The sequence below is a fragment of the Felis catus genome, chromosome A2 (genome assembly GCF_018350175.1).
Source record: "Felis catus isolate Fca126 chromosome A2, F.catus_Fca126_mat1.0, whole genome shotgun sequence".
NCBI lineage: Eukaryota > Metazoa > Chordata > Mammalia > Carnivora > Felidae > Felis > Felis catus.
The window spans coordinates 76,975,014-76,995,630 of record NC_058369.1 but is presented as its reverse complement, the minus strand read 5'-3'; the positions used below and the strand labels follow the sequence as shown (position 1 = coordinate 76,995,630).

Here is a 20,617-nt window from a genome sequence, read left to right as displayed (position 1 = left end):
CTGTCCCTCCCCAGCTCACGCTCTCTCTCTCTCGAAAATAAAACATTAAAAAAAAAGAACATCAATTAAATGCATAAAGCCACCATCATTTTATTTTATCCTAAAATCATCCCATCAGATGGGTTAGGCAAGCATCACATTGGCACACAAAAAAACCATGCTGTGTCCACATTCAAAATTTTTTTCAGGTTAGTTTCAAAGAGGGTACAGAAATACCTGCACGGTGTTCTTTTTAATTTTTGTTATCTCTGCAGTCAGCTGTGTGATGGCAGAATTTATCCGTCCTTGGGTGGTTTGAACTTGTTGCAATCTATTCAGCGTTTTGTCAAGATTTAATAGAACATTTGCTGCTTTTCTAAGGTAAGATATTAATGTGTCAGATTAGATAAATATACAATTATTCATTTATTTCACCTTGGGAGTTCATTGGACTCAACGGAAAAACTTGGCTGAATTATTTATAAAGTAAATTTAAATTACTCTTAAGCAAGGCAAAGTGCGGAAATCTTTATTTTGAGAAATAGGTATTACATGCCAATAAGAATGCACATATACACATATCAAATAGATATGGATTTCGGCAGATATGGAAATCAATGACACAGGCCTTGTTCCTTCTCGATCTGTCATAACCAGAGAGGCTTGAGGTCTCTCACTGCCCAGCTTTGAACAAAATAACTCTCCTCAGCCGATTCCAGTTCCCTGGTTTGTCAAACTTAAGCACTACTCTCTAAATCCTCACCGGAGTGGGGGGTGGGATAGTCAAGAGACTCCACAGACAGCAAAGAGAACTAAAAGCCCTACGTTTTCAGGCTGTGTTTATTCAGGTTTATTTAAGCTTCACTGACATCCTAGCTTCCAGGGGCCCAGTCAGAGGTTAAAATCACAAGCATTCCAAGTGATAGTCTGTTTTACAGAAATAAGCTCACCTCTAGTCAACAGTCAGCAGATACTTAGATCTGTGGGCTCAGAAGCACCTTGGGAAGAATGTACCAAGCGAGTGGAATATCAGATAGACCTTTGCGGAGGCAGAATCACAAGTGCGTGTGGAACAGCAAGAAAAACTGACTTGCAAAACATCCGCCTTCCCCATGCAACCCCACCTCTCCTAGTGGAATCTCTCACTCACTTTTTTAAAAAAGGCTATTTTTTTTTTTAAAACAGTTTTGGGTTCACAGCAAAATTAAGCAGAAGGTCCAGAGAGGTCCCTTATGCCCCCTGCCCCTCTCCCCTACCCCCCGCGCCACAGCCTCCCCAGTTATCAACATCCCTGCCAGGCTGGTACATTTGTTAGCATTGATGAACCCGCATGGACACATCATAGACACTGAAGTCCATAGTTTACATTGGGGCTCACTCCTGGTGGTGTCCATTCTGTGAGTTTGGACAAACGTACAATGCCATGTATTCATCATTATAGTGTCGTACGGCATATTTTTACTGTCCTAAAATTTCTCTCTGCTCCACCTTTTTTTTTTTCATTCCTCCCCTCAACCCCTGGCAACTACTCATCTTTTTCACTGTCTCCACAGTTTTTGCCTTTTCCAGAATGTCCTTTGGTTGAACCATACAATATGTAGACTTCCCTTTCTATAACTTCTTTCTCTACAGTTACAGGAGGGGCTCAGGAAAGTTCTCCTAACACTCCCCACCACCATATCTTTTTATTATATTCTTTTTCCTTCAGATTTTAGAGAGAGAAACAGAGCGTGCACACATGTGAGGGGGGGAGGGGAGAGAGAGAGAGAGAGAGATTGAATCTTAAGCAGGCTTCACACTCAGTGCAGAGCCCAACATGGGACTTGAGCCCATGACCCTGGGATCATGACCTGAGCCGAAATCAAGAGTCGGATGCTCAACTGACTGAGCCACCAAGGCACCCCTCTTTTTCCTGTAGGTTTTCAATGTAACTGCTTATTAAATTTAGAAAATATGAAAAATTAGAAGAAGAAGAAGAAGAAGAAGAAGAAGAAGAAGAAGAAGAAGAAAGAAGAAAGAGGAAGAAGAAGAAGGAAAAGGAGGAGAGGAGGGAGGGGTGGAGGGAGAGAGAGGGGAGGAGAGAGGGGAGGAGAGAGGGGAGGAGAGAGGGGAGGAGGGAGGGGAGGAGGGAGGGGTGGAGGGAGAGAGGGGGAGGAGAGGGGAGGAGGGAGGGGTGGAGGAGGAGGAGGTAGAAACACAAAACAAAGAAAAAATTATATCAGGAAGGGAAAAATTTACCACTAATCCTACCACCTTTTAAGATAGCGTAGGGGCGCCTGGGTGGCTTAGTCGGTTAAGCGTCCGACTTCGGCTCAGGTCATGATCTCATGGTCTGTGAGTTCGAGCCCCGCGTCAGACTCTGTGCTGACCGCTCAGAGCCTGGAGCCTGTTTCGGATGCTGTGTCTCCCTCTCTCTCTGATCCTCCCCTGTTCATGCTCTGTCTCTCTGTCTCAAAAATAAATAAACGTTAAAAAAAAAAAAGATAGCGGCGTAGTCCAGTATTTTTATCCTACATTTTTTTTCCTTTCATGATGGAGGTCCTCTTCAGTGTATAAGCTCCTATCTTCTTCTTAAAAGCATTAGCATTATACTCCAAGAATCTCTGCATGTTATCAAGAATCTTTCTCAGCATCATTTTTAATAGCCAAGTGATTATACCGCAGTTACTTAATCTTCCTAGTTTTAAATATTAACCCTGGAAGGGGCTGAGCTTACACCTGAGTCTGGTACACTTCATTTACACAAGTGGGTGTGGAGACAGTGAAGGCAGCCCAGGTCTCAACCACTGGGCACCCAAAAATGGTGGTGGATACTGATGATGTCGCCACTGTCCAAGTGACTCCATGACTCTGACCCACAGCACCCCACACTCATAAAAACATCAAGAGGTCTTTTCCTTTTTGCTTGGCAAAGTCAACAAGGACAAGGGGAAGCAAGAGTTAATTGACTCTGCATCCTCTCTCTCTACTTTTACTCCTGTGTTACTCCTGGGGCACTAGTGTTCCTTTTTTCTATCCCTTGCCACCATATGTTTTTAGTGTGGTCTTTTTAAAAAAATTTAGATCTTCAAGGTACTGTCTATTATGGTAAATTAAGAAAGTCCCAGACATAGGTAAACAAGAAAGGGAAAATACACTGATATTCCCACCACTTGTTAGGAAACTGGCATATAACTAGTCTGTGACGTTTATTGGCATGAAGAGGTACCAGATCACTGGAAGGGCATTCTGACCCTATGGAAGGCAAATGGCAAATATGTATGCTCGCCCATTGCCTCCCAATTGCCCAGCTTCCTGAGACACCTGCAAAGGGCTTAGCCCTCACTGTGGGCATTGAACTACTGGCGGGTAATTTCATTTGGACGTTAAGTAACTCCTCACGCAAATATTTTGCAGATGGTCTTTTAGCAGATGGTCTGTGAGAGCAGGAATGGGATTATTAATGTTGTACTTACTCAGCTCCTTTTGCTTTCACCAAAACCTTTCGGGCTTCGTCTGCCGCTTTATTTAGCCTGCCCGCATCTGTTCCGTTGTCCTCACAGAGCTGCGTCAGTTTTCGTATCTTGTCAAGTTCACGGGTTAGATTTTGTGATGCCATTGGTAGATGGATGTCAAGTACACGATTTGCAACCTTCTCTATGTCCTCTGGAGGCACATTTTCCTCTTAAATAAGAAAGTGGGTTTTAGGTCATTGTGTCTCCTTATTCAACACTGAATCTTATAAATACAAGCACAACGAACTCTAAGTCAAATGTACTTGCACTTGATTATGTGTCCCTAGAATAGAGGGATTAGAGTGCCTCTGTCCCCATGGATTCTTCTTCATCCTCAGTTTCCCCTTCTCTCTGAATACACACTGCACAAATGATTGTTGGAAAAATGAAAAACTACAGACTTGGAATATTGTGTATGTTCCGTAAAACATCTTCCCAAGAACTATTTAAGCACCGATTCAAAAGCAATTAAAATGTTCAGATGCCTGTCATTAAGATTCAGATACAGTGGGGGTGCCTCGGTGGGTCAGTTGGCTACGCATCCAACTATGGCTCAAGTCATGATCTCATGGTTTGTGAGTTTGAGCCCCGCATCAGGCTGTCTGCTGTCAGCACAGAGCCCACTTTGGATCCTCTGTTCCCCTCTCTCTCTGCCCCTCCCCTGCTCACACTCCCTCAAAAATAAATAAACTTAAAGAGAGAAGATTCAAATACGGTGAATGAGGTATCGGGGAAGCACCAGGTTTGGACTCAACAAAACTCGATTCTAATTCTCCATGACCTTAAAAAGGCGCACAATGGTTGCCCATCTCTATAACTGGACACCACCAAAGTCCTATTTTGAGAAGACGATGTGACAGTACAGGGGCAAGTACTGGATGAATAACATATTATAAAGAAACTGTTACATGCACCCATGCCCTGCTTTTCAGGACAATAAAATTGGCCTTCCCTGAGAACTGCAGCAGAAGATCGGCCATTAGGGTTCGGGGTGACAGCTCTTTGTGACTCTGTGGCTCCTTACTGAGGCAGAATGCTACATCCCACATTGGGAGTTGGAGCTCTAATCCTCAAGGGGTTTACCATCAAGTGGGGGGATCTAAGCCGTTCCATACAAATACCTATCACATACGAACAGAAACAATAAATATAAGATGAAATGATATGCGGCCCAGGGGGAGGGGAAAATATTTCAGGAAGAACCTTGAAAAGGCACATAAACTGAGCCTGGAGGACAGCGAGATTATACTCGGGGAAATGTGGGGTAAAGGCAGGGGTCAGAGCATTCTAAATTGAGGGAACCGCCAAAGCCAAAGCTTGGGAGCAATGATCAGATCACTGTTGGCAGGAGAGTGGAGTCTAAATGGGGGTGGGAGGGACCGGAAGTCCCCAAGGGCTGGGAGCAGGACACAGGAACCTCTCAATGTAAGCCTAAGGATGGTGGACTTTCTTCTGGAGACAGTGGGCACCACAGACAGCTTTTAGCTTTTGAGTGACATGACAGGAGTATATATCCTTTTGGCAATCATTTTTGCTTTAGCTGTTTTGTCTAATATAAAAGGAATGTTTTACTTCCTGTCATGCTTTTGGAAAAAAAAAAGCGACAATTTGGTGAATACATTCAAATCATACTTTAAACAGAATGTACTGTGCTCGGGGAGCTGGCTCTTGTAAGAAATAGTATTTCCTTTTATAAAAAAAAGTTCTAGTAAGTGAATTTCGTTGAATGCATATCTGTCATCAAACATTTATTAGCATTTATCGTGAGAGCATAAATTCAAAATTTTCATATGGGACTTCATTAATAGGGAATTCAGACCACAAGGAAAATATTAAGAGGGTCAAGAATAGCTAAATAACGTAGGCACCATGCAATTTAATAATACTTTCATTTGGGTTTTATGGAAAAGAGAGAAGAAATTGGTGAGTGAAGGGTATTGCTTCCCAGTGACCAAGGGTCTTGGGGCCCAGATCAAGGAAGTTTCTTTCATGGAATAGGATTTCTCCCTTTGCCTAATTTTTGTTGTAATAATCTGGACACAGTTTTGTTTTTCATTTCCTTAGTGTAATTAAACTTTTTTTTAAAATTAGAAATGTAGTCAGCAGCGATGAGAAATACCACTGGTAAGGAAGTAGGCTCTATGACCCAGGGAATGAGGTGGAAGGCAGTTGAACTTGCCTTCAGAACCATCACTGGGGCCCAGAGGTGTATTAGTGCACCATTGTCACACTATGGGTCTGGCATTTCGGTTTAGTTTTGGTGTTCGTGCCTGGATTGACCCGTGTCTGTAGAAATAGCTAACGCATTCTTCAATCCCACCAGTTCCTGGATCTGTGTCTGGTCGATAGCAATCCATCTAGCTAACTCACAGCAAATTTGTTTTTGAACGATCATCCAGGGGACCACTGCACCCCCATTTATTTTTACGGATTATTTTGATTATTTTCACCGATTATTTGTACTGCCTAATTTTGTTCTTATTTCGAAAATTAGGACTAGAGCTGCTAATCCGATATCTAGAAACACTGAGATGGAAAAAATAATTGGCCACAGGGGTCTCTTACAAATATTAAACAGATGAACAAAGTGGTTGCAAAGATTGTAACAGACATCCCAGTTGTCAGTTAATTCACGTGAGGTGCATTAAATTATTGAATCTGGAAGATGGTGATAGAGAAGAAAGCCTCTTAAGATTAATTCTGTGTAGAGTTGTATCCGAACTGCATTACTTGCAGAGTGCGAGGTTTTAGGTCAATTTTCAGTACCATGCGATTTTTTATCTTCAACTAATAATTCTCTATAGTTTAAAATAATCTCCTAAAAAATAAAATAAAATACACTTCTCCCCAAATAAGGTACAATGAGGGATAAAAATCATAATTATAATAATAATGAGTCACAAATAGTTCCTTTTGGTCAATCACAGAGAACCATTATGAAACTTGGAAAATAGTCCCTAACAGATCTAATACGGTCTGTCAGCAGAGAAAATCATGTCAGATTTTCCTAACATTAGGGAATCTGACAGAATCATTACAGTAGACTTTTTTCTGTAACAAAACATATAACTTTAAACGCCGAGTTCGTTGCTTGAAATTTTAACTAAATACTAGATTTTTAAAAAATTTTTATTACTAAATTGCTCTTATACAGAGAGCCATATGTTTTTGGTGCAGAGGTACTATTTTGGGATTATTTTCATTAAGAAATTTTAAATCAAGGAGTACATCATGTTTCTGACTTATGCATCTCATTCCCACTAAATGTAATTTGGAATTGGTTGTGCTACTTGAGTATACATTAAATTAAAAAAAAAAAAGGAAAAGGAAAAGAAACCAAAAACTAGTCCCTATATATACATATATATACATATATACATGTATATATGTGTATATATATACATATATATTTTATTACCTGACAAAAACTTTTTCAGTCGTTTGATTAAAAGACTCATTTTTTCTTCTTCAGATTCACTTTGGTTTTTCATATTCCTCAGTTTCTCACTCAGCTGTAAGGCATTGCTTTTGGAGACTTCTGCCAGTTTGCTTACATTTTTGAGCTGGAATAAGGAAAGAACAACAAGGGAAAAAAATACAACAGTTCCGCACACTGTGTAACGTTTAATTACTTAGCTGACCCAAATGAAATTCACTAAAAACAAAATAGAAGTCTAGCTAATGAAACAAAAGATTTATTTTAAAGGATTCCTTTTATGGAAACCAATTTGACAATAAATTTCATATATTGAAAAAAAATAAAAAAAATAAAAGGTGATATTATTTGTTTTCACTATCATGTTTTCTTAATAGCGTGAATTTATCTGGTGGCGCCTGGCTGGCTCAGTTGGTAGAACCCACAACCCTTGATCCTGGGGTTGTGAGTTCAAGCCTCAGGTTGGATGTAGAGGTTGCTTACAAAATAAAATCTTAAAAAAAAAATAATGTGATTTCTCTCTGAAAACATTACTAGTGAGCAACATTATTATTTGAAAACAATATTGACCTAGTACTAATGACTCTGTCTGACACAAATGTAAAACTCAAATGCTGTTTTCATGAGACTTTTGCATTCTATATCATCAGCAAATCACTTAGGACTCCTTTCAGTGGCCATTATGCTTAATAAACTGAGCATTTTCTTTTAGGTAAGTTCAAATAGTTACTCTTCTCAACACTCCTCAAGTTCAAATAACATACTTTCTTTAAAAGCTAAAAAGAAAGCATTCCTCCTTTTAATAAATGAGTTTGAACTCAGAGCAGGCTACAAAGAAAAATCCCCAACACTTTGTACACTTGGTGGAGAAATGATAGGTCTAAAAGGCTTGCCCCCCAGAAGTGCAAATTCTTAATTATGTGATTTGAGAAAGGTCCTGGGCTTTTCTTGAGTTTCCAACAAATTAGAGAAAGAGGGAAAAAAACAAAAACAAAAACAAAAAACAACAGAAGGCAATAGGACAATATCACCAGAAAGCTGAGCTGTACTGAATAAATTAATTGTGACAGAAGTAGGGCTAATTAGGATCAAACACAATTAGGAAAAAAAAAATCTCCCTTTATTTCCCCACAAAAGGAGCCAGCTTAATTTGAGCTGTTGGATTTTTGTGGAAAAGGATTTAATTGCAGTCGTTGGCAAATGATGAAAGAGAAAAGAAATATTTCCACGATTAAAAAAGATACGTATCTTCACTTTGTGGAGAGCTATTCCTTAATTCTCTAGAACTTTGAAAACCTTGAAATGGTCAGCTGTTGCTAAGAGAGATCTTAAAAGTTCCCATCACGAGAAAAATATGTAACCATGTGAGGTGTTGGATGTCAATCAGAGTTACTGTGTTAATCGTTTTGCAATATATACATCTATCAAACCATATGTCATACACCTAAAACTAATACAATGTTATGTGTCAATTGTATCTCAATAAAAATAAATAAATAAAATGGTTAGCAGTAAGAAAGAATGCATAGGAGTAAAACGAGAATTCCAGAAATAAATGCTCTGGACGGGAAAACACCAAAGTATAGAGATGGAATCTGGTGTGGATTAGTCGATGCTCTTTTCAGAAAGAAAGAGACTGCTAAATTACTTCACTCTTAAAACATCTCTCTGCAATCCATCTCCTGTCACAATTGACTCCTGAGAATTCTCTCACAATCTTTTCTGGCACTCTTCCCCCTTCTAATCAAGAGGAAAATAGCACACCATTTTATCAACATGAAACCCCTGCCCCAATCCTTTTCAGTTCTCCATGGATGTGCTGATTAAGCCAGATTCTGCTAAAACACACTTCAAGGGCTTTTTTTTAAAATTATTATTTTTTTAATGTTTATTTATTTTTGAGAGAGACAGGCACGAATGGGAGGGTGGCAAAGAGAGAGGGAGACACAGAATCCAAAGCAAGATCCAGGCTCCGAGCTGTCAGCACAGAGCCTGATGTGAGGCTTGAACCCACGAACTGTGAGATCGCTACCTGAGCCAAAGATGGACACTTAACTGACTGAGCCACCCAGGTGCCCTCAGGGGCTATCTTTTAAAAGTAAAAGCTGAACACAGGGCTTACATAAACGGGGTGAGATTTCTGTGTTTTTGAGAAGGGGCAGTAAGGTGTAATAGTTTAATTAAGGTGTAATAGTTTAAGTAAGGTGTAATAATTACATTAAACAATTGAAGATTATTTTAACCACCAGGATGCAGCACCAGGATTTGTATTTGTTAGTTCACTGCTGTGTTCCCAACACCTAGATAAATGTCTCGCACATAATAGGTACTCAGTGTACATTTGTTAAAGAATGATGAACAGCATATAAGTGAAAACTATATAGCAATGCAGAATTAGACTATGTAAATACAAATTTTCAACGTTTAGGATGTGCACTGATATCCTCTGGCTTGGCTCATCGGAGGCTTGTTCCAGAACTTGGGATTCTGGAGCATGTGGAGCAAGGGCTTAGGGTCAGCTAGGGCTCAGGTTCATCCAGGTGAGGCTCAAGAATGAGACTGTTGTTGTGTGTGTGTGTGTGTGTGTGTGTGTGTGTGCGCGCGCGCGCACGTGCAAGAGCACGTGTATGTGTGTGTATGCACACTCATCTCACGCACACACACGCACACACACACACACAGCTTAGCCTTGGCTCTCAGTCCATTCTCAGGCTTGCTCCTCTGTCCTTCTGTCGATTCTGAGACCCAGAAGTAATTGTGTTCACTTCCTTTATTGTGTTTTTCAGGAGCTGGTGTCTGTTGCTTACAAACAGGAATGCTAACTGGTATAATATTTAACTTATATTGTAAAAAAAAATTCAGCTCTTTGATTTTTCTCTTCATCAAAGACTCTATGTATATCGTCAAAAACGGACCAAATGAGGCCACACATCGTCATCTTGTTTACAAGATGAATCCAATGTACTCACAGAATACCTAAAATTGCATTCATCATTTCAAGATGAACATAATGCATTCACAAAAAGAACCTAAAGAAAACTAAGCAATTAAATATTACTCTCATTTACCAACACGACTGGAAAAATAAATGAAAACATTTAAAATTATTAGAGACTCAATTATCAGGTACTTAAATATTAAAACGATTGCATCATATCTCTCAACATGAGAAGGAGTACGAGGCCCAAGGGTGTATTCCTATTAAAATATTTTTGGGGACACCTGGGTGGCTCAGTCGGTTAAGCGTCTGACTTTGGCTCAAGTCATAATCTCACAGTCCATGAGTTCGAGCCCCGCATGGGGCTCTGTGCCAACAGCTCAGAGCCTGGAGCCTGCTTTGGATTCTGCGTCTCCCTCGCTCTCTGCCCCTCCCCCACTCACACACACACACTCTCTCAAGAATAAGTAAACATTAAAAAAAAGTTTTTAAATAAAGTAAAATATTTTCTAAAATTAAATTCCAGGGCTGCCTGGGTGTCTCGGTTGGTTAAGTGTCAGACTCTTGATCTTGGCTCAGGTCATGATCTTGCGGACTGTGAGACTGAGTCCCACGTCGGGCTCTGTGCTGACAGTAAGGAGCCAGCTTGGGACTCACTCTCTCTCTTCTCTCTCTGCCCCTCCCCTGCTTGTGTGCTCTCTCAAATAAACAAACATTTAAAAAAGTGTTTCAAATGAACTTCGAACATTAAAATTTGCATATTTAGTAGAATTTCAAATATACCCTTGAATTTATAAAAATTTTTCTTTACCTTGAGGGATCTATAGTTTTCAAAACTTTAAGGCTAGAAGTCTTCACATTTCTACGTAGTATTTGCTATAAAAGAGAAAATTCCACACAGGTCTATATCCTACAAGCATATACTTCTTTGTCACACACACACACAATATACACACATACATAAAAAATATATTTACACATGTACAGATAATACATATATAATAGAAAATACATCAGCTTCTAAATGTACATTTACATCCACACTCATCTGTCTTTTTAATCCTATCTTTCCGAGCATATGAACACCTAATATTTAGAAGCTGTCCTCTCCCTTAAATGGCAGTTTTAAAAATTTCAAACAGTTTGCTTTTCTCTTTTGACTGCTTTACAAGTAGAACAAGAGAAGACATATTTACCTGATTCTTCCAACCTTGAACCTGGTCGCTCAAATTATGAATCACAGTCTCTGCTTCCTGAGCTTGCTGGAGGGCATGGCCGGAGAGGGTCCGGGAGCCACGGCAGCTGGGGTCCCCACAGGACGGAAGCACGCACGGCATGTCCCCTGGTACCCCACACACCTCACAGGAGAAATGATTTATGTTGAAAAGCAACATATTAGCAGAGTTTTTTCTAATGCCACTGGGTCACTGAGGCAAAGCACTGCTCTATGCATACGTGTTTCTTCAGCAGTGGTTCATGGATACAACCCAGTAAATGTTTCTAGGTACCTAAATATCTGAATCTTTTGTTATCAGCATTGTGTCAATCAATGCCATTTTTATGCTGAGAGTTTTGGGGGAAAACAGTCAAATACCTAGCATTTCTCACTAATTTCATTTTTTTAAATAAAAATTACCTTTTACTTATAGTAGAGTGGGAGGAGGAAATGATCATAATCTGTACCATTGTGGAAATAGCAAATAATGTAAGTAAACATAAAACACTAAAATCAAGCCACAGTCTTACTCTGAATTTTCTCAAACTTTGACCTAGGATATAAAAAGTAAAATATAAATAAATGTATTTATGTTGTTTCTATCTTATAGAACAGAGCGTATATAGGTTATTTATATTTACACACTTGTAAAACATAAATAAGAAAATAAAATGTAAGACGGGGACATACAACTGAAGAGATCTGTATACCAAGTAGAAACTACAAACACTTTTACGACACCATCATGAATATTTACCTTTTCAACCAGTATTTGCATATCCGGGACTGTAATCTGCTTTAATTTTTCCAATGACAAGTTTTCTTTTGAGCTTAGCGTATCAAACATGCTATGTAAGTCATTCCTGGTTTTTTCAGAGTTTTTTATGATAGAAGTGGTTTCAGTAATTTTCTTTTCAGCAGATGATGACCTCTGATAATGCTTCTTGATAGTCTCTGAGGGATCTATATTAATGCAAATTGAGGTCAGATAAATTTTGCAAAGACAAATGCAATTATATGCTGGTTATCAAGACCGTCCTTCCACAGTTTGACCATGGGCTTGGTCTCAAAGGTCAATACAAAAATTTGCTATCCTCTTCCTTGAATTTCCACCCAATGGGGAAGGATAAGAGATAGTGAAACATATCCATAGAATAGGTACACAGCACTGAGGTTAATCTTGCAGACATGGGTGTGAGTGTTGGCTTTACCTTTAACCGGTCTGAGTCTGTCCTGGAGCAAATCCGTCAACTGCTTAGATTGTGTTTGTTTGATGGTAATTTGTGAGGATTAAGGGAAATAATACCAGAACACTCTGTAAAGTGTTCTGCAAATGCATTAGCTATGTATTAATTAGTACCTAACCCTGACATGAGAAACCAACCCGGTTTACCTAACCATATGGAACAGGAGTTGCCAAATTTGTCCCGGAAAGGGCCAGGGAATAAATGTTTTAGGCTTGCTGGCCACCGCGTGTCTGTCACAACTTTTCACCCCTGCCACTGTAGAGTGAAACGGCCACAAGCAATATGTCAACAAACAGGTGAGGCTGTCTCCTAAGGAAACTTCACTTTGACCCCTGACGTTGAGGCCGATGGCAACGGCTCTCGTGGCGGAGTCCTTTCTACGTGCCTGCACTTCCTGTCAGTGTTCTTTCTTCCTCTTCACAGAACACTGTGAGGTCGCACTGGTGTGATCCCCCCCCCCCCCCCATGTTACAAGTGAGAAGATGAGGCACTGATGAGGTAAGTTGTCTGAGGTCTCGCTGACAGTAAGAGAGAACGTCAGGATGTGAAGCCAGGTGGTTTGATTCCAGAAACTATGTTCTGAAGCACATCCCTGTATTTTCCATACTTACCGTAAAATACAAATTCATGAAAGGGATATGGTACGTTTTACTGCAAATGACAGTGTAGCAGGACTTGAAATTATAACTCTTTATTTTAGGAACGTTGAGGGGCAGGGTCCTGATCTTGACCCCCTACACAACCATAATTTGGGCATGAGACAACCACACCTTCCTATTGCTTGAGATGCTTTTCTGCCTTTATTTCTCTGGCAAACTTTATCTTCATTTGTGAACTCCAAGTCAGAGGTCGCCTACTTCCCAGAGCCTTTCCCAGTAAACCCAGCGAGAATTAATTCTGTTCCCCCCTGCTCTGTTCCCAGCGTGGCTTGAAGATGCTGTAATACAGTCTTGTCGCTGTTTGGGGCTGCTTCCATGCCTGTCCTCCCCACTAGACCGGAGTAACTCAGGGCAAGAACTCGCCCTTCTCCCTGCCCCATCTCTACTGCCCTGCACACGGTCAGGTGTCCCGAGGAAGCTTCAGGAATTGCTGCTGGATTGTGAGCTTGAGAGGATTAACCTGGGGGCAGTGTTCTCCTATTTGGCTCCGGTGACCGCGGAGGCATTTTCTTTTTGAAATTGTACTGAAATAGAGCTCAGGGTGATTTTGCTACATTTCAAAACATTCTGGGAAGGGTCCAGAAGCTTCATAAAATTGCCAGGAGTCCACAGTAGAAAAAAGGTCCAGACCGCCTTTATCTGGCATGTTCTGGACAGAGGCCGCTCCGCTGGCCGGGTCCTGGGCAGGTGACCACAAGGCACAGAGCCCTGACTCTGGGGGACACTGGATGGGGCTGAGCAGGCTTCAGTTTCCCCTGAGATGGACACTGTCCTCACAGCCTAATCTACACTCTGTCTCTCTGTCTGCGTGTGGATTCCTAGATGCCGGTCCAGATCTTTCATGCCATCAACGGTTCTGAGGTGGCAATCTGGATGGCGACAGTTGAAATGTCCTTTCTCCGAGTCTCATGGTTTGTTCCTTTGACTCTGAGGGAAGAGCCAAGGCTTTCTGGGCATCACTGATGTCTGTGGAGGGACAAGTTGGCTTTGGAACATCAGGGTCTAGTTCTAAAGCTGGCACCCCCTCCATTCTGGGGGCAACCTCTGGGAACTCCCACAGGGCTCAGGTTTGAGGTGCTGGGGCTTGGTCTGCTTGCTTTGCAACAGGGTGAGATGATCGCGAGTTGCCTTACTTCCACAAAAGCTTTCCCGAGTTGGGAAATTCCCCCCCCCCCCCAACGCACGCCCTCCCCCCCACCCCCGCCCTCGCCAGAGTATACGTGTCCCAGCAATCCACTGATGCATTTTCAATCCTTTCAATGGGCACCTTCTTCCAGATAGGAATCAGACCAAATCCCTTACTCTTCAGAGAGTTTATTGAGCACCATCCCTAGTTACTTCACTAAATTTAGACCTTCCATGAGGGTCATGATTCTCTTTCAGGTGGAGATCAGATGAAAACCTGGAGCATGCACGCAGGGTAAGGAGACGCCCCCGACGACTTTGCCTTGAGACGTGCTTCGTGCACCTTTTCTCTTTGCCTCTCCGTTAGGTGGGTTAGGGGAGCGAACGTTCAGGGCTGCCTCTCCCGGTGGTGACAAGTTACCTGTTTCTAGATGTAAAACGGGGATCTCATCAGAGATCAGGACACGAACTAATCCAAGTTTTGCTTTTGTGTTCCATTTTGCCTCCAAGTCAATCTTGGCTCTGGCGTGGTTCCCGTTCATTTTAACAGCATAAGATGAATTAAGGGCTTTTAGTACATTACAAGACTCCAAATCTCTACAAAGGTCTTACGAGAAACGTTCGCTGAAGTCCTTTTGGCCTCATATGCCTTTGCCTTTCTGGTTGCTGGAAATGGAGTATCACACATTGCTAGCTCTACTCATTATTTTCAGCAAATGCTACCCAAGCTCTGCCAGGTTTACAAAGTCAAAATACTCACGTGCAAATAATACCTTTAATGGGTGTGTTTTCACGTCCTAAAGTGCTCAGACACTATGGCAATGAGCACAGGGTGATTCACTAATGGAATGCACTATGGATTTCATCAACCTTTGTCCATAAACGTTGATGTGCATTTTCTCTCTTACCCATGATGTTTGCAGTATGGGCCCGGGAGCGCAAATCAATTTCTTTCCGAAGATCTTCAAATAAGAGGTCTGCCTCGCTCTTCATTCTTACCATTGTTTCTTTCAGATCTTGAAATTCATGTACTGCTTTCAGTTGCAGACTTAGCTGCATGATTTGTTCCCTAGAGGCAAAATGAGAGTAAACGTAGCAAAGCTTGTGTTACTTTTGATAGATCAGCGAAAAACACCTAAAAATTGCCCTCATTATTAGGTAGCCTCATTGTTAGAATGCATCCCTCTTCCCTGATGTGTTGTTTGACAGCTTATAGCTCTGTTTATGGTTTGCCTCTCTGTTGCCAATTCAGCTGCCTGGACTGTTTCAGCGCTCACTCAAAATAAGATCAGCATACAAGGTCTAGTAGAACAAAGGCTTTGAATCTTTCAATTTCAACTGTTTATACTCTTTCTGCCTCCCTTCGCTTTGGGTTTTCAAAAACAGGAATTCAGACATGGTTCATTTAAATCAATGAGATCCAATCTACATTCAGTTTTCAACACAGAAGTCCTCACCCCGCCTGCGGTAAAAAACCAGTTCTTTCTTTAGAATAAATCTTGCTTGCAGCCAGGTTCCTTCTAGTACCACTTCTGTACAAGGTCTCAACTTTTTTTTTTTTTACATTTATTTATTTGTTTTGAGGGGGGCGTGCAGAGAGAGAGAGAGGGAGAGAGACAGAGAGAGAGAATCCCAAGCAGGCTCTGTGCTGTCAGTGCAGAGCCCGATGTGGGGCTCAAACTCCTGAACTGTGAGATCATGACTGAGCTGAAATCAAGACTCTATGCTTAACTGACTTAGCCACCCAGGTGCCCAAAGGTCTTAATTTTTAATTCCCACGAGTGACAAGGAGGTTTCCTTGTTGTGAGTATCCTAGGTACATTCATTCTCCTCACCTCCCTCTCAATAGCACACATCTTGGTTCCACTTCAATTACTGGGTTCAGCACCCACAGTGGGTTCAAGTGAATAATTGCTATACATCCCTCATGATCAGGAAATTCAGTGCAAATCTTGAAAAGCACAGTTGAGGAAAATTACAATATGAATCCACGGCGCTAATTTATCTCCGTGGAAGTGCCAAGCATTAGCTAACGTTTCCGAGCATTTTCTGCTCTAACTCTCCCTTCTAATTTACAGACTTTTCCTTCGGGAGCCAACTGTCAGGACTACAATTCACCAGGCTAATAATAATAATAATAACAACAACAATAACAACAGTGCAAATACAATGTAGTTACTGTTATTATAATCAGTACTCTTGAAGCACTTATAATGAATCAGACATCGAGCTAAGTGGCTTGTCTGAGTAATTCTCACAAGAAACCTTGAAATAGAGACTGTATCCCCTTTTTGTTGATGAAGAAACAGAAGGTTGCAGAAGCTAAATAACTTGTCCACAGCCACACAGCAGTGATTTCAGTCATGGAATCTATACCCATGACGCCCTGGGTTCCCTGTCCTCCCCTCCCCCTTCCTTTGCAATTTGGCCAGCCGACCTCTGCTGTAGAACTAAACCCAGCCTGGAGAACATCAGCTGGGAGAGGGTGGCCTCTGCTGTCGGGGGTCCCTCTGCGAGGCAATGGCCAATGAAGTACAAAGAGGTGGAAGGATGGAGAAGGAAACGTATGTCTTTTTCTGAAGAAATCACGGAAGGCGTCCAGGAGGAGGTGGTGTTTTGGTGGTTGCTAACGAGGAATAGGAGCTCAGCAGGTGGAGCAGGAGAGGGCAGGCATGCTCACTGATGCTCATCAATGCTCACTGATTTCCTCATCACTCTAGGCCTGGCCCTGGGACTCCTGCTTCTCTTGCTCTCTTCTGCTCTACTGGGGTGGGGCGGGGGAGGGGGGTTCTTGTAGTCTCTGTTCAGCATGTGCACTGTGGATTGGCTCATTCTGCTTTCTCAGTTCCACTTCGTTTGCCATTTGCTATAACCACAAACCGGTGGTCCGTGGGCAAAGCGCATTCTCAAGACACACTTATTTGGCCTATATGGTACTTTTTATTTATTATGATTATTATTTAATGTTTATTTATTTTTGAGACAGAGCGTGAGCAGGAGAGGGGCAGAGATAGAGAGGGAGACACAGAATCTGAAACAGGCTCCAGGCTCTGAGCTGTCAGCACAGAGCCCGACGCGGGGCTCGAACTCACGGACTGTGAGATCATGACCTGAGCCGAAGTCGGACACTTAACCGACTGAGCCAACCAGGCGCCCCTATACGGTGCCTTTAAAAGCACTGTTGGGTGAGCTGGCTATATTTTAAAGTGGGTACATGTCCATAAAAATCTGGATGTCTGACATCTCTTGAAAAGTGGGAAGATGTGGGGACCCAGGGCCCTAATCCCGTGGGACAACGGTCCTTACAAGACTCTGGATGTGCGGGTTCTCACCTGCCAGCTTGACCTGGCCACGTGACTTCCCTGGGCCCCTTAGCTGCATGGCCCTTCCTCTGAACTGTCTGGGGGGACTGTATCTTCTTCCTTCTGCAACTTTGTTTTGAGAGAGAGAGTGCACATGCGCGTGTTTGAGTGGGGGAGGGGCAGAGAGAGAGGGAGAGCAAAACTCCTGCAAACCCCGAGCAAGTTCCACACTGTCAGCACAGAGCCGGACATGGAGCGGAGCTCAATCCCACAAATGGTGAGATCGGTGAGATCGTGACCTGAGCTGGATACTTAACAGACGGAGCCACCCAGGCGCCTGCCCTCTTCCCTGTGTTAACTTTTAAGCAATTACCATCTACTTCTGGGATTTGTGCCTGGTGATAATGAATGGCCTTTTACTTCCACCTGTGTTTTATATAACACAAAACTCTTCAGCTTCAACTCTTCCTCAATCCAGGACCTTCTGTGGGGGGTGGGGGATAGTTTGCTATATAAGCACAATCCTTTTGGTTTCTTAGTAGACTATATGGTCAGGAAAGGGCAGAAACTATATCCAATGCATCCCGGTTTTGCCCAGAGCACTTGGCAAACTTTTTTCTGCAAAGGTCCAGATAGTAAACATTTTAAGCCTTGGGGGCCATTAGTCTCTGTCACAACTACTCTACTCTGCCATGGTCCTGGGAAAGCAGCCACGGAGGATATGGCGACAAATGGACTCGGGTGCGTTCCAGTGAAACTTCGTTTACACAACTAGGGGATATGTCGGATTTTGCCTGCGGTTTGCTGACCCCTGGCCCATAATTTCCGGAAATGTTTGACGAATGAAAAAAAAGAATCAACGACATCTAATAAAAATGACTATGCATTTGGAGGAAATTGTCATACTTATTACAGGACTTTGCATTAATGTAGGCGTTTCTCAACAACTGAAGAATTTGGGAAGATTTAGCAAATCTTCCCATGTGCATGACTGAAAAAAATATATTTGTATTATAAACTACCCTATTGCCAATTTTGCATCTTTCAGCTCCGCTGGGTTTGGGCTTTCCCAAAGCAAGCTCTTAACGATTGCCTTTTTGTTATAATCAATGGCATCTGGAAAGATCACATGTAATCCTAACTAGGTAAGAAAGAGACAGCCAGCCATGATCGCCAGCCTGGTTATTAACTGAATTATTTCCCTAGCGTCCGCATAGGTATGTTTCTCAGCTGAAAGCTGTTAAAGTTCAAAAGGGGTTCAGGTAAATCGGGAACTTGGCTATCTATTGCTTATGCACAAATCTTACCGTACAGAGTCTTGATAATCCTTGGCTTTTAAGAATTCCCCAGATGAGAAAACAGGATGTTTTAAAATCCTTTCTATTTCAGACATGTTCTCTCTGAGGCCTTTGAAGTCGGCCTCACAGACAAGCAGGGTCTCTGTTTTATCTTCCGTGTTAGCAGCCAGCCCAATTAACCCTTGCACTGCTTTGGAGAGGGAAGCAGCAGCACGGTCCCACTGATCAAAGCACCGGTGACACGGAAGACAGGCAGGGAATTCCTGGCCGTGACCCCGGGCACAGCGATCGCAACGAGGGCCGCTCACACCCTCCCGACAGCGGCACATGCCTGTGTTCTGGTCACAGACGGGCTTCTGGGTACCTTCTGTGTTGCAGTCACATGCTAAAACACAAGAGAGAAGGAGCAGAGAATGTCAGTCCCTTGACCTTTTGTTTAGGACTAGCTCAAGAATAAAGTACACTCCTCTCTCCCGAGAATGTCCCCAGTTCCCATTTCTTTTATTTATTTATTTAGAGAGAGCACGCACACATGTACGAGTGGGGAGAGGGGCAGAGAGAGAGAGAGAGAGAGAGAGAGAGAGAGAGAATATCCCAAGCAGGCTCCGTGCTATCTGCACAGAGCCCGAACTGGGGCTTGATCCCATGAACCTTGAGATCAGGACCTGAGCTGAAATCAAGAGTCAGACGCTTAACTGATTGAACCACCCAGGCACGCCCCTCCCCACTCCACGCCCATGCCCATTTCTGAGGTGAACGTTTAAAATTGGTTTAATTATAGAGACCCAGGCAATGGTCATTAAATACAGCATCCCTCTTTCCATTCCACTAACAAACCAGTTCGTGGTTTCTTTTCTTTAAAGTTTATTTACTTTTGACAAAGAGAGAGAGAGGGTGAGCATGAGCTATGGAGGGGCAGAGAGAGAGGGAGACACAGAATCCAAAGTAGGGTCCAGGCTCCGAGCCATCAGCACAGAGCCCGATGCAGGGCTCGAACGAGCTGTGAGACCATGACCTGGGCTGAAGTTGGATGCTTAACCGACTGAGCCACCCAGGCACCTCTAGTTTGTGGTTTCTACCTGGAAAATCTTAGGGACCGTCTTTACTGTGCAAGTGTTCATGCTCGGGCTTCTTTACTAATTCGGGTAACATGGATCTACTGGTGGTTGACACATACTCCCCCACGGGTGGCTCAGGCATGTCAGAGACTCTCTCAGAATTCTCCCGAACACCCTCTGTCTTAGTAAAACCCAGCCTGGGTGTGTGGACCCATGCTGTTTTCCATTCTATAAGGCGAATTAGTCCATTCTCAAAAAAGGGGGGAAATCGCTCGTTCGGATTCACCCAAAGGAGTTGAAAACTTACGTCTGCACAAAAACCTGCAGACAGGTGTTTACAGAAGCTTTGTTTATAATTGCCCAAACTTGGAAGCAACCAAGATGTCCTGCAGTAGGTGAGTAGATAAATGAACCATGGCGTAAGGGATATTTTTCAGGGCTAAAAAGATACGAGCTTATCCGGCCATGAAAAGACACGGAGGGACCTTAAATGCATCATATTACCTAGTGGAATAAATCAATCTGAAAAGGCTACATACTGTAGGATGCTGATTACCAGACATTCTGGAAAAGGCAAAACTATGGAGATAGTAAAAAGACGAGTGGTTGGCATGGGCTGTGGGAAGAGGGGTGGAGAGAGCAGAACGGGTGGAGGGCAGAGGTTTTTAGGGCAGTGAAAATATTCCATGTGGTACCATAATGGTGGATACACATCCTTATACATTTGTCCAAAGGCACAGGATGGAAAATACCAAGAGTGAACCATAAAGTGAACTATGGACTTTGGTGGTTATGGTTTATAGTTTCATCAGTTGTGACAAATGTGTCACTGTCTTGGGGATGTTGATAATGGGGAAGGCTATGC

General features: G+C 42.5%; 1 protein-coding gene and 1 long non-coding RNA gene across 8 annotated transcripts in view; one reads left to right on the top strand and one right to left on the bottom strand.

Moving 5' to 3' along the window:
• The window catches only part of LOC111559478, a 44,929-nt gene extending 30,442 nt beyond the window's left edge, over positions 1–14,487 (top strand). Inside the window, exons 1-3 of one of the 2 annotated variants that reach the window (XR_006594117.1) lie at positions 253–360; positions 12,734–12,808; positions 14,353–14,487. This is a non-coding gene — a long non-coding RNA (uncharacterized LOC111559478). Of the gene's footprint in view, positions 1–252; positions 361–12,733; positions 14,163–14,352 lie in introns of those variants that run through there. The other variant, XR_006594116.1, reaches the window with a different exon arrangement.
• The window catches only part of LAMB4 (laminin subunit beta 4), a 112,733-nt gene that overhangs the window by 10,427 nt on the left and 81,689 nt on the right, over positions 1–20,617 (bottom strand). For 4 of the 6 annotated variants that reach the window (XM_045052248.1, XM_045052249.1, XM_023250243.2 and 1 more), the window contains 7 exons: positions 18,704–19,079; positions 15,003–15,163; positions 11,821–12,026; positions 11,044–11,205; positions 6,892–7,036; positions 3,435–3,642; positions 217–355 (listed from right to left, as the gene is read on the bottom strand). In XM_045052248.1, the coding sequence (XP_044908183.1) occupies positions 217–355; positions 3,435–3,642; positions 6,892–7,036; positions 11,044–11,205; positions 11,821–12,026; positions 15,003–15,163; positions 18,704–19,079 (1,397 nt within the window). Of the gene's footprint in view, positions 1–216; positions 356–3,434; positions 3,643–6,891; positions 7,037–10,658; positions 10,724–11,043; positions 11,206–11,820; positions 12,027–14,210; positions 14,522–15,002; positions 15,164–18,703; positions 19,080–20,617 lie in introns of those variants that run through there. The other 2 variants (XM_045052250.1, XM_045052251.1) reach the window with 2 other exon arrangements.